Source organism: Glandiceps talaboti, chromosome 19, assembly GCF_964340395.1.
Source record: "Glandiceps talaboti chromosome 19, keGlaTala1.1, whole genome shotgun sequence".
In the NCBI taxonomy this organism is placed as follows: domain Eukaryota; kingdom Metazoa; phylum Hemichordata; class Enteropneusta; family Spengelidae; genus Glandiceps; species Glandiceps talaboti.
The window spans coordinates 17232806-17245685 of record NC_135567.1 but is presented as its reverse complement, the minus strand read 5'-3'; the positions used below and the strand labels follow the sequence as shown (position 1 = coordinate 17245685).

Genomic DNA, 12880 nt, shown 5'->3' with positions numbered 1-12880 from the left:
GTGCCACGTTGATTGGTTGTTGGCGTGAGTGGGGATTGCGTCGTGAAAAATGTATGCTATAAACCCATCTCTCAAAACCCCCCCAGAGTTCTACTCGTGAACGCGCCCTTGTTGTGATCTTTTTTCTATATGGGTCACCGCTTGGTGGCGTTTTTCTAATGACCTTGACGGCGTTTGGATCGCGTCGCTGCAGTACTAGTGAGACTCGATGCCTGAGTTCTTCGACGCATTTGAACCGCATAGCAGCGTAAATTCAGTGCTGTAACGTATGGAATTGATGACCACAGAACATCTGATAAATCAACGGTAGGTATACGTTTTGGACTTCGTTCCCATTTTCACGAGAATTCGTTCTGGGGGTGAGGTGACATATTATTATATCTGATGATGTAAACACTAGGGCACAGGTACTCGAATCAATGTGTAGAAAAAAAATGTATTGTATATAAATAAGACAAGGTTTGAAGGTTCGGCCAACCTAACGAGCCACAGACTGTTTACAATTCACACACCCGACGATTTCAACAAACGATTACGATCACAGGTACTCGAATCAATGTGTAGAAAAAAAATGTATTGTATGTAAATAAGACTTATTTACATACATATTTTTTTTTTTAATTATACACATTGATTCGAGTACCTGTGCACTAGGGTATCTCTAGTCTAGTAGTAGATGCAGTACTGCAGCTCGCGGTTTCGCTACGTCGCTCTCGGCCCTCCGCTTTGTTTTTCTTTGCAAAACCCTGTAAGAAATGAAAAGTAAAACGAACAATGTTGAGTCACTCACAAAATGAAATATCTAAAACAAAAGAATTTAAAAAAGTATTGTAAATAAAAACAAAGCTACAATTACTGCAGCTAGGAAAAAATTCAAACTTCATTTAGGCTAGGGAGGATATCTTGGATCTGACACCCACTTATTGTAGTTTTACAAGTATATGGGGTTTTTTCATCAAAACAGATACAAGACTCTTAGATGATAGTGGTTTTCACAAGACATGGAGAAGATTACAGTCAAGCAAGAAGAGTCTGAATCTGAGAACAATCTCCCTTGTAGCCATCAGGCAAAAACTCTTACACATCAAATGGAAGAATCAGTTTACAATTCTAATGAAGAAATATTCGTAAATGATAAAGAACTGAGACAAAACAGAGAGGAGGTGACGGTGAAGCAGGAAGATGAGAACAACCAGGGTTACTATGATGAAGAATTAAACATGGACATCAAACACTATTCAACAAATGTATTTCATCATTCTGATAAACCTTTGGAAGACAGGGTTGAAACCAAACCAAGTGTTGTCACAGAAGATATCTTCTCCACTGACACAGTGAATGAGGATATGCAAATAAAGATAGAAGATGGTGTGATACCAGATGACCATGACATTGACACTGAACAAAATTATTGGAAAGTAACAAGTGAAGACTTTCAATACCCTGTACAAAGTGTGAATAGCAAGGCAACTAAACAACTAACCACAGTGGAAAACCCAGACTATAACAAGGCAACTAAACAACCAACCACAGTGGAAGACCCAGACTATAACAAGGCAACTAAACAACTAACCACAGTGGAAGACCCAGACTATAACAAGGCAACTAAACAACTAACCACAGTGGAAGACACAGACTATAACAAGGCAACTAAACAACTAACTACAGTGGAAGACCCAGACTATAACAAGGCAACTAAACAACCAACCACAGTGGAAGACCCAGACTATAACAAGGCAACTAAACAACTAACCACAGTGGAAGACCCAGACTATAACAAGACAACTAAACAACAAACCACAGTGGAAGACCCAGACTATGACAAGGCAACTAAACAACTAACCACAGTGGAAGACCCAGACTATAACAAGGCAACTAAACAAGTAACCACAGTGGAAGACCCAGACTATGACAAGGCAACTAAACAACTAACCACAGTGGAAGACCCAGACTATAACAAGGCAACTAAACAACTAACCGCAGTGGAAGACCCAGACTATAACAAGGCAACTAATCAACCAACGACAGTGGCAAATCCAGACAATAGCATGTCTATGGGAGATCATGGAAATGCTACAAATGGTTATGGAAATCCCTTTCCTATAGGGATACAGAATGTTAATTTTCCTTGTTTTGTGAATCCAGGCAGTACCCATGGATATGCTCAGAAACACAACTGTGAAATGACAGAAACTACTGGTATAAAAGAATGGATTTGTAGTGAGAGACCATTCGTATGTAAAGACTGTGGGAAAGGGTTCCATCGTATTGGACATCTAACAGCACATATGAGGATCCACACAGGTGAAAAACCATTTCAATGTAAAGAGTGTGGGAAACGGTTTAATCGAATTGATGCTCTGAAAGCACACACGAGAACACACACAAATGAAAGACCACTTGTATGTGAAGAGTGTGGTAAAGGGTTTATCGGCCATGGTGATCTTGATGCACACATGAGGATGCACACAAATGAAAGACCTTTTGTATGTAAAGAGTGTGGTAAAGGTTTTAATTACAAAAGCTATTTAAAGGTACACATGAGATTTCATACGAACGAAAGACAATTTGTATGTAAAGATTGTGGTAAGGGATTTAATCACGGAGGCACTTTGAAAAGACACATGATGACACACACAAATGAAAAACCATTTATATGTAAAGAGTGTGGTAAAGGGTTTCATCACACGGACCAACGGAGGGCGCACATGAAAATTCATACATGTGATGAACAAAGACTCTCACTAACAACAGATACTCCACACCAATCAGAAGCAGCTGTCCGAATGAAAGCATTCCGGGAGAGAATTCAAAGAGATCCAGAGAAATGGAAGAAGCATAAAGAACACGAGGCAATGCGAAGATGTGAGGCAAGGCAAAGAAGATCTCAAGAACAAATAGAAAGAGATAGAGAGACTGGTCGTGCACGACAGAAAAAGTATCAGGAAAGAAAGAAAACAAAAGCTGCAGAATCTAGGGCCTAAAAAATTGTTTGGTTCTGGTTACCCGACCCCACTTATTTTTTCATGCCAACCCTAACCTTTTTTGCATATTCAAGAAAAAAATAATAAAATCTTGAAAATTGTGAAGTCTCGCAAGAATTAGTGGATGTGGAGACTGACATCAACTTAAAAAGACAATATAAAACTGTTCTTCCAATCTGTAATGGCTGTACATCTGATGAGAAGAAACAAATAACACAGAGACTGTATGGAAAACAATGGAAAACATAACTACCTGAACTAGAGACTCACATATGAAAAAAAATAGAATAAAAAATCTACCTACCCTACCTATTCTAAAATTGAGGATATATCTTTCTATGAAAAACATTTCTAGTAAGGGAAAATCGCACAATCACACAAACTAAAGAAATGAACTTCGTTCATCTAGCAGGAAAGGGTCTGGGGTCAATGTGCTTTCTGAACTTCATTTTCACACTTCTAACCAAATTTCTCAAACTTTGACACCTTCAATGATAACAAGTTCTGTATTTACTACTGAGATGATGAGTTTTATGGCCTGTTTTAACTGCCAGGGGAACTTGAAATTCACTTGGGACTGTGAACTATTATGTTTAGCCATTTTATACTTTCATTTGTAAATTATGAATCTAATGGAAATAAAAGTAATTGTTACGAAAAAAGGTGAATATTGATGTGAAAGGCAGTGTTGCAGTATTCAATAAAACATATTTTTGTGCATAAGATCACGTTTGTATTTAATGGTAAAATTCATATTTCCATCAATTAATTTACATATTTCTACACCTACAAAATTCATATATCCTGAAACAAAACATCGTCCTGTTCAACAAAAATCTCATTAACATTGCTACATTTTATCGTCTGGCTAGACAAAAACCTTACCAACAGCGTTTCATCAATCGTCTGATGCGACAAACATCTTTACAAATATTGTTACACTTTCTTTGTGTGAGCAACCATTATCTTAGGAGATCATCGTCAAACTGTGGCAATGTTAGTGAGATTTTTGTCAAGCCAGGTGACGTTTGTTTCAGAGTTTATGATTTTCGTTGTATATTTATACTAAAAATCGATGTTAATTTCATGTTACTATTTGTCAATGTCTGTTTATGTATTTTTATGTTTGTTAAAAATTACTGTGCCTCTACTAAACAAAAACAAATTGCTTTCTAATTGCCCTTGGAAAATATTGCTGTCGTGATGGCCGAAAAAAATGTAGGGACCGAAACCTCTACACATGTAGTCTCCCCCCCCCCTTTTTTTTCAGGATGTTTGTTGTAGATATGGTGAAGTTAGGTTCCAAAACTCGGACTTTTCTCCATGCACTCATTATCTGTTTGGGTGGGTGGGTGGGTGGGTGGGTGGGGGGTCTAGTTCGTGCCTTTCTAATTAGTGTAGGATATTAAGGTATATTTTAAGAATATGGTACCTCGGACTGTACGGTAAATTTGTGTATGTTAGCGGGAAAACTACAGTCTTCCTTCATGTTTATTTTTTCATTCTTTATTGGTGTAGTAGTTCTTGTTAATGTCTGTTTATTTTGTGAACTTTCTTCAGTTTGTTGTTTAGTCTGTCTTTCTGTCTTTGTATCCCCTATTCCTCATACGGCTCTTGGTTTCTCTCCGTTCTAATATATAGTCCTTCTTGCTTAAACATAGTTGTATTTTGCTGTTGTTGCGAGTCCGTATATGGTAGTGACTTTTCAACACTGCTGTGATGATCTGGTATGCTTTGTATAATGTTGTGCTGACATTGAGAATTCTGTTGTCCCTTTTTAGTACTGGACATCTACTTTTATCTGTGGATCTATTGAGTTAGCTAGTTCTTTGAAACTGTTCACATCTTTATTGTGTGTATCCATACGCCGCAAACATCACCAATGTATCTGTATATGTGTTTATATACACCATATTAAATTGTATTGTCGGTAATGGCAGTATCCTTGTTGCTGGACCCACTTGCCTAACTATCCCAGTTGTTATCTTTGTTCTAGACACCATCATGCATCATCTGTCTGTTGTCATGGATGTGGCCTTGTTGCTATGTTTTATGTCTATTTTTGAAATGTCTGTCCACTTGTCTTTCAATCTGTGTTGTTATCTTTGTGATATACGCTACCATTTGGTCGGGAATGGTCTTGTTGTCAGGCATATTTGCATATATTTGCTACATTTTTGCATACATTTGCATATCTGCCACATGTTTGCGTGTGTTATATTTGCATATATTTGCATACATGTTTGCATGTTTATCCATTTGTCTATTACTCCCTATATATTGTTAGTATTATTGCAATACACACCATCAGTTGGCTGTTGTTATACGAACGTTGCCTTGTTACTAGGCATTCTTACATACATTCTTGGAATGTTTAATCACTTGCCTACCCATCCCGATTTTCAGATTTGCAACAGACGTCATCATTTGGCAGTTACTATGGGCGTGGTCTTGTTGCTTGGCACATTTGCATCACATTTTTTGAATCTTCATCAAGTGCTTTTTATATTGGAAAATGTTATACTGGTATGCCGTAACCATATATTCACATGCCTCGATTATATTTCTGCTGTACATGACATGATTGTGACTTACGTATGAGGTACTACAGATGTGTATTGCCTTTAAAGTGAAACACTGCTATACGAAAATCATTATTCATATTCTACATACATGTAACGTGATGCGAGGACAATGCTCAATTTTAAAATATGGGTTATTGTAATTGCAGTACCTCTACTAGGTAAAAACAAATTGCTTTTTAGATGCTACAGAAAAAGTATTGCTGTCGCGGTGGCCTAAATAAACATATTCGGTCAAAATCCTACAGCCTCCCCCTCCCCCTTCCCCATTATTGACAGCTCCCTAGCAAGACCAAAGGTCACCGCTTGATGGCGATCTTTAGATGACCTTTTAAATCGTCGTTTCGGCGAGATTAGTGTTGCTCTCGACCTCGCTCGGCTTGCTCGATGCCTTTGAACTGTGCGGCAGCGTGAATATCAGCGCTGTAACTGCTGAAGTTGGTAACCATAATATCCGATGAATCAGTTATAGGTATGTTTTTTATGTTTATAATGTTATATCCCATTTTTCCAATACGATCCGTGTTACGATGTACACTACGTTGACCTTCACACATCACATCTAGTGAATGTCATGGCTAAGGCCTAATAAAAAAATTGTGTGGTTCCCATTACACTCAATTTTAGAATAGGTGGGGGGTAGGTAGATTTTTTATTTAATTTTTAACATTTTTTTTTTCATATGTGAGTGTCTAGTTCAGGTAGTTATGTTTTCCGTTGCTTTCCATATGGTCTCTGTGTTATTGGTTTCTTCCCATAAGATGTACAGCCATTACAGATTGGAAGAACAGTTTTATATTGTCTTTTTAAGTTGGTGTCAGTCCCACATCCACGATTTCTCCACAATTGTTGCTATTTTATTTTTTTCTCAAATACATAAAAAATTGTGTAGGGTTGGTTAACTGGAACCAAACAATTATTTTTCTAAAGACTAAACCCCATATTTCTGTACTAGGGTAACAACATTCACTAAATGTGATATGTGAAGATAAATGTAGAGTAAATTGCATTGGAACTATACACTAAGGATACACAGTGAAGTAGTGGTAGTCCTTGAAGTTGACAGGTCAGCTAAAATATCACATTTTGTGTCTCAGTTTCACCAGTATTTTCTTTTTAACAGACAATAGTGGTGCCCACAAGACATGGAGAAGATAAAAGTCAAGCAAGAACATTCTGAGGACAACTTACCTTGCAGCCGTCAGACAAAAACTCTTACATGCAATATGACAAAATCACTGTACTGTTCTAATGATGAACTCTTGGTGAAAGATGAAGAACAGAGACAAGACAAAGTGATGGTGAAGCAGGAAGATGAAAACAACCAGGGTTACTATGGTGAAGAATTAAACATGGACATCAAACATGATTCAACAAATGTGTTTCATAAAAAATTCCAAGTCATGGGTGAAACCAAATCAAATGTTGTTACAGAAAATAACATCTCCAGTGACACAGTGAAAGAAGATGTGCAAATAAAGATAGAAGATGGTGTGATACCAGATGACCATGACATTGACACTGAACAAAATTATTGGAAAGTAACAAGTGAAGACTTTCAATACCCTGTACAAACTGTGAATAGCAAGGCAACTAAACAACTAACTGTAACCACAGTGGAAGACCCAGACTATAACAAGGCAACTAAACAAGTAACCACAGTGGAAGACCCAGGCTCTAGCATACCAAAAGAAAATCCTGGAAATTTCCCTAATGATTGTCAGAATTCCTTTCCTGTATGTATACAACAAGTTGATTTTCGTGCTGCTGTGAATCCAGAAGATCAGCATGTTGCCAGGAAATACAATTATGGAAGTACAGATACTACAGAAGGAAGAATTCGTGATGAAAAACCATTTGTTTGTGAAGAGTGTGGAAAAGGGTTTTATTACTTTTGTCGTCTGGCTGCACACAAGAGGATGCACACAGGTGATAAGCCATTTGTATGTCAAGAGTGCGGGAGAGGATGCAATAGTCCTTGCAGTTTGAAAGAACACATGAGAATACATGCAAATGAAAGATCATTTGTATGTAAAGAGTGTGGTAAAGGGTTCAATAGAAGTAGCAATCTGGGTACACACATGAAAGTCCATACCACTGACAGACCTTTTGTTTGTAAAGAGTGCGGCAAAGATTTTAAAATGAAAAGTAATCTCAATATTCACATGAAAGTCCACTCAGATGAAAGACCATTTGTTTGCAAAGAGTGTGGTAAAAGTTTTAGTCGCAGAAATACCTTGAATATACATTCTAAGATACACTTAAGTGAAAGACCTCATATATGTATAGAGTGCGGTGCTGGTTTTACCTACAATGGCAATCTGAAGGTTCATATGAAAATCCATACAAATGAAAGACCGTATATATGTGCAGAGTGTGGAAAAGGATTCAATCAAAGAGGTGATCTGAAAAGACATATGAAGATGCATACAAATTGAAGACCATATGTATGTAAAGAGTTTAGTAATTAAATCATTTTAGTGAAAGCAGTACTCTCAACCCTTTCATTCCTAGAGACGACATTGGAATAAATAGAAACTTGATTGTAAGAACATTTTCTAAAATTTAAGAATATTACTTCATTGGGAAGTAATATTTCTTGAATTCTGGTCTAAAATAAAGTTGATCTTTTTCCAAAAATTACAGAGAAACAAGAATTTTTGTTCAAAAATTTTGGCGGGAAAGTTTCTAGTCCTGAAAGGGTTAAAGTGGCCATGTAGATGAGAATTGGGTATTTATTTTGGATTTTTTATTTACAAAACTATTTTATCGTGACTTCCTACTTGAAAAACCAGTGGTGTAAAACCACATAGACCAAGTCTGTTTTTGTAACTATATACATTGTAAAAAAAACTATTTAAAAAAAAATTGTTATTGTATGTACAGTAGCAAACCTTTTTTTTAATTTAATTTTTTTTTTTACACATTTTGTAGCTTTTTGCAATGTATTGAGTTACAAACAATGGCTTGGTATATATTGTTTCACATTCATTTTTCAAGTAGGACGCTATGATATAATTGTTTTATAAATTAAAAATCCAAAATAAATACCCAATCCTCATCCATATGGCCACTTTAAGTGGTCATGGATTCTGTGAAATACAATAATTTTGTCATGTATGAAAACGTGCATGTCAAAAACCACTGGACTAATTGTCAAGTTGTATTGTATTATTTAAATCTATTGTATTTCTCAAAGTTTAATTTGTTTGAAATAAAAGTTATTTAATTTGGAGTGTTTTTGTTTAGGGTTTTTTTATTGTGAGATATTGCAATGTGTGAGGTGTATATGAAAGCCTTTTGAGGCATACATAGGAAAAGAAACTCACCAGAAATGAAATATAAATAATATGACAACCCCATGAAATGTGAGTGCAAGTGTGGCGTATTCCGGGTATTTGCACAAGTACTTGCAGTGTTCTCTGTGGCAGTATTTTCACGGGTGTAGTTAGTGAAAAAGAACACCCCCCCCCCACCGCGTTTACTCTTGAACGTACCCTGTTGTGATCTATTATTACCACAGGGTCACCGCTTGATGGCGCTCTTAAGATGACCTTTATTGTGTTTCACCGTATCAGTCTTCCCCATTCTTCCTTGTCTGTGGTTCTATGTTGTCTCTCGACTGTTTTACAGTTTAATTATCAACGGTGTAATTATCGTCCGAACTGGATGACCACAGATTAATCAGCGGTAGGTATACATCAATACTTCCCATTTTCACGAGAACGCTGAAGTGGTTATGATTATGAAGTCTACATGTATGGTTTCACGCTGGGCATTGTGTTGTTATCGCCCCAGGTTTGTCAAAACAGACCACCCGTATCCAATTTGATTTATCACCAAAAACTATTGGTACCAAACTTGTGGAGAACAGAAAACGTGTTTCCAAATAAGAAATTTTGGGGGTTGGGTATTTAATAATATATTAATAGCCAAGAAATCTGATTCTAAAATACAAGCAATGCACTCGCACAGGCACTGAAGGTGAACTTGAACCGAAATCTATGAAAATATGAATGAAACAGTATAATGTACACCTCTATTGTGCCAGTGTATATCTTTTAATGTAACATAAGAGCATATATCTTGAGTATGTATACTATCCTATCTATGTGCCTATTATGGTAGGCTCAGATTTTGACACACAAATGTCATGATGATAGCAAGAATGCTTGCATGGTTCCCATGGCGACGTGTGTGTACACATACAGTGTTTTCATCTTGTAGCAGATGTTACAAGACCCCTTGTAAGCCATTGCATCCATAGCAACCACGTGAGGGTGATCAAGCTGAAAGTGCCAACACTTAGCAACACTATAATTCTCAACATCATCACATGGCCACGGCGAAAGTTTGACCATGATCACATTTGAGAATCATTGTTGCAAGGCATATTTGCATATCTAATGAGATCTGCAATGTTGCGTAATATCCCTTATTTGACATACAATGTACTGTGTCTGAGATTTACTAGTATGTGGTTAACTTTTTTTATCAACACAGATACCTGACTCTTACTTAGATGACAGTGGTGTATTCAAGACATGGAGAAGGTCAAAGTCAAGCAAGAAGATTCTACGAACAACTTTACTTGCAGCCATCAGGAAAAAAGCCTTACGCGTAATATAGAGGAATCACATTACTGTTCTAATGATAAACTTTTAGTGAAAGATAAAGAACAGAGACAAGACAGAGAGGAGGTTATGGTGCAGCAGGAAGATAAGAACAACCAGGGTGATTATGATGAAGAATTAAGCATGGACAATAAACATGATTCAACAAATGTATTTCATCATTCTGATAAACCTTTCCAAATCCCGGGTGAAACCAAATCAAATGTTATTTCAGAAAATATCTCCTCCAGTGACACAGCGAAAGAAGATATGCAAATAAAGAAGGAATTTTGTGTGATACCAGATGACACTCAACAAAATTATTGGAAAGTAACAAGTGAAGACTTTCAATACCCTGTAAAAACTGTGAATAGAAAGGCAACTAAACAACTAACCACAGTGGAATACCCAGACTATAACAATGCAACTAAACAACTAACCACCTTGGAAGACACAGACTATAACAAGGCAACTAAACAACTAACCACAGTGGAAGACCCAGACTATAACAAGGCAACTGAACAACTAACCACAGTGGAAGACCCAGACTATAACAAGGCAACTAAACAACTAACCACAGTGGAAGACCCAGACTATAACAAGGCAACTAAACAACTAACCACAATGGAAGACCCAGACTATAACAAGACAACTAAAGAACTAACTACAGTGGAAGACCCATACTATAACAAGGCAACTAAACAAATAAACACAGTGGAAAACCCAGGCTCTAGCATGCCTACAGGAATTCATGGAAATTTCCCTAATGATTGTAAAAATTCCTTTCCTGTATGGATACAACAAGTGGATTTTCGTGCTGCTGTGACTCCTGAAGATATGCATGTTGCCAGGAAATACAATTATGGAAATACAGAAAGTACAGAAGGAAGAATTCGTGATGAAAAACCATTTGTGTGCGAAGAGTGTGGAAAAGGGTTCTATTACTTCAGTCGTCTGACTGCACACAAGCGGATGCACACAGGTGATAGACCATGTGTATGTCAAGAGTGCGGGAGAGGTTTTAACAGTCCTAGTAATCTCAAGGAACATTTAAGAATACACGCAAATGAACGATCATTTGTATGTAAAGAGTGTGGTAAAGGATTTAATAGAAGCAGCAATCTAGATACACACATGAGGATCCATACAAATGAAAGACCATTTGTATGTAAAGAGTGTGGGAAAGGGTTTAAAGTTAAAAGCAATCTTAATACACACATGAAAGTCCACACAGATGAAAGACCATTTGTTTGCAAGGAGTGTGGAAAAAGTTTTAGTCGCAGTAACACGCTGAATATACACTCTAAGATACACTTAAGTGAAAGACCACATATATGTAAAGAATGTGGTGCAGGTTTTAATCATAACGGGAATCTGAAGGTTCATATGAGAATCCATAAAAGTGAACGACCGTATGTATGTAAAGAATGTGGTAAAGGATTCAACAGAGGTGACTCTTTGAAAAAACATTTGAAGAATCATAATACATGTACTGAATAATACGACAAATTCATGACGTGCGAATGCAAGCGTGGCGTACTCGAGTCAGGGTATTTGCATGAGTGCTTGCAGTGTTCTCTGTGCCTGTACTTTCATGAGCATAGCGAGGACAAATACCCTTACTACATGAGGCGTAATAATTTAAATAATATTAATTGAATTATGATAATTAAGATGACAAATCTGGATGGCTGTGTTACAAAGTGATAGATAAAGTATCTTGACCTGGTCATTGACTTTAGGGTGACCCTGGCCAAACTTGTTTACTTTTGTATTACAATCGGTGAGTGTTTACTTTGTATACAACTTTGTTACTAGAGAATTGTTATGTTAGACTCATTCTCGCAAACTAGAGCTGTTATTTTTTCCACGACACTGAGAAAAAACACTTGGTGATGCGTCTTGGACGGTGCCGTAGAAGAGGTTGTGGTTTATGATGATGCTTACAGGTTACCAGATAGCTCAGTATTTATGTAAATTAGTTAGTAATGTATTTGCATATATTATAAAAGTGACAATGTGGTCAGTCCTGCATAATCTTGTCTTATATAAACTGATGTCAAAAATCAATAGATTAATTGTCTAGATGTAAATTCTACTGATTTGTATTATTCAAGTCAATTGTATTTCTTCATTTTCTAAATAAAACTAATCTAATTTAAAATGTTCTCGTTTATTTGTTTTTTGTGAGATATTGCAATGTGTGAAGTGGATATGAAAGCCTCTTAAGGCATACACAGGAAAAGAAGAAACTCACCGGAAATGAAATACAAATGAAGATCTACTGAAGTTATAGCCCCTGCCCCACCCCACCTGCCATGCCCCCACCCCCATTTGTCTGTATCTTATATATTTTGTCTGACCATGTAGTGCATATGCAACTATGATGTATATAGTTATGAATTAGATGAAACTAATTAGATTATTTTAAAGTGACCTTAAAGATGACAAATATGTATTTATTTTAAAAGAACAAATGAGTGATGAATGAATGAAAAAATTTTCTCACCAGGTAACAAAATATCAAGCTACACTTTCAAAGAACACACATATGTTATCATTAATGCATGTACCAACTTATGTGAAATTAGCAGCTTGTATTCGTATGATATTGCCTAATTGCCAACGCCATTAATATGCAAATTAGTGATTACAATATACAGATTGGATATGTGCAATTATTTGTTATTGTTACGAAATT

The 12880-nt window shown here is 36.5% G+C and overlaps 1 protein-coding gene across 1 annotated transcript; it reads left to right on the top strand.

Moving 5' to 3' along the window:
* Nucleotides 1–5914: 5914 nt before the first annotated feature.
* On the top strand, nucleotides 5915–8004 carry LOC144450076 (uncharacterized). Its single transcript, XM_078140643.1, has 2 exons — nucleotides 5915–6038; nucleotides 6690–8004. Exon 2 carries the CDS (start codon nucleotides 6712–6714, stop codon nucleotides 8002–8004), a length of 1293 nt encoding a protein of 430 aa, XP_077996769.1. The 5' UTR covers nucleotides 5915–6038; nucleotides 6690–6711.
* The last annotated feature ends 4876 nt before the right edge of the window (nucleotides 8005–12880 follow it).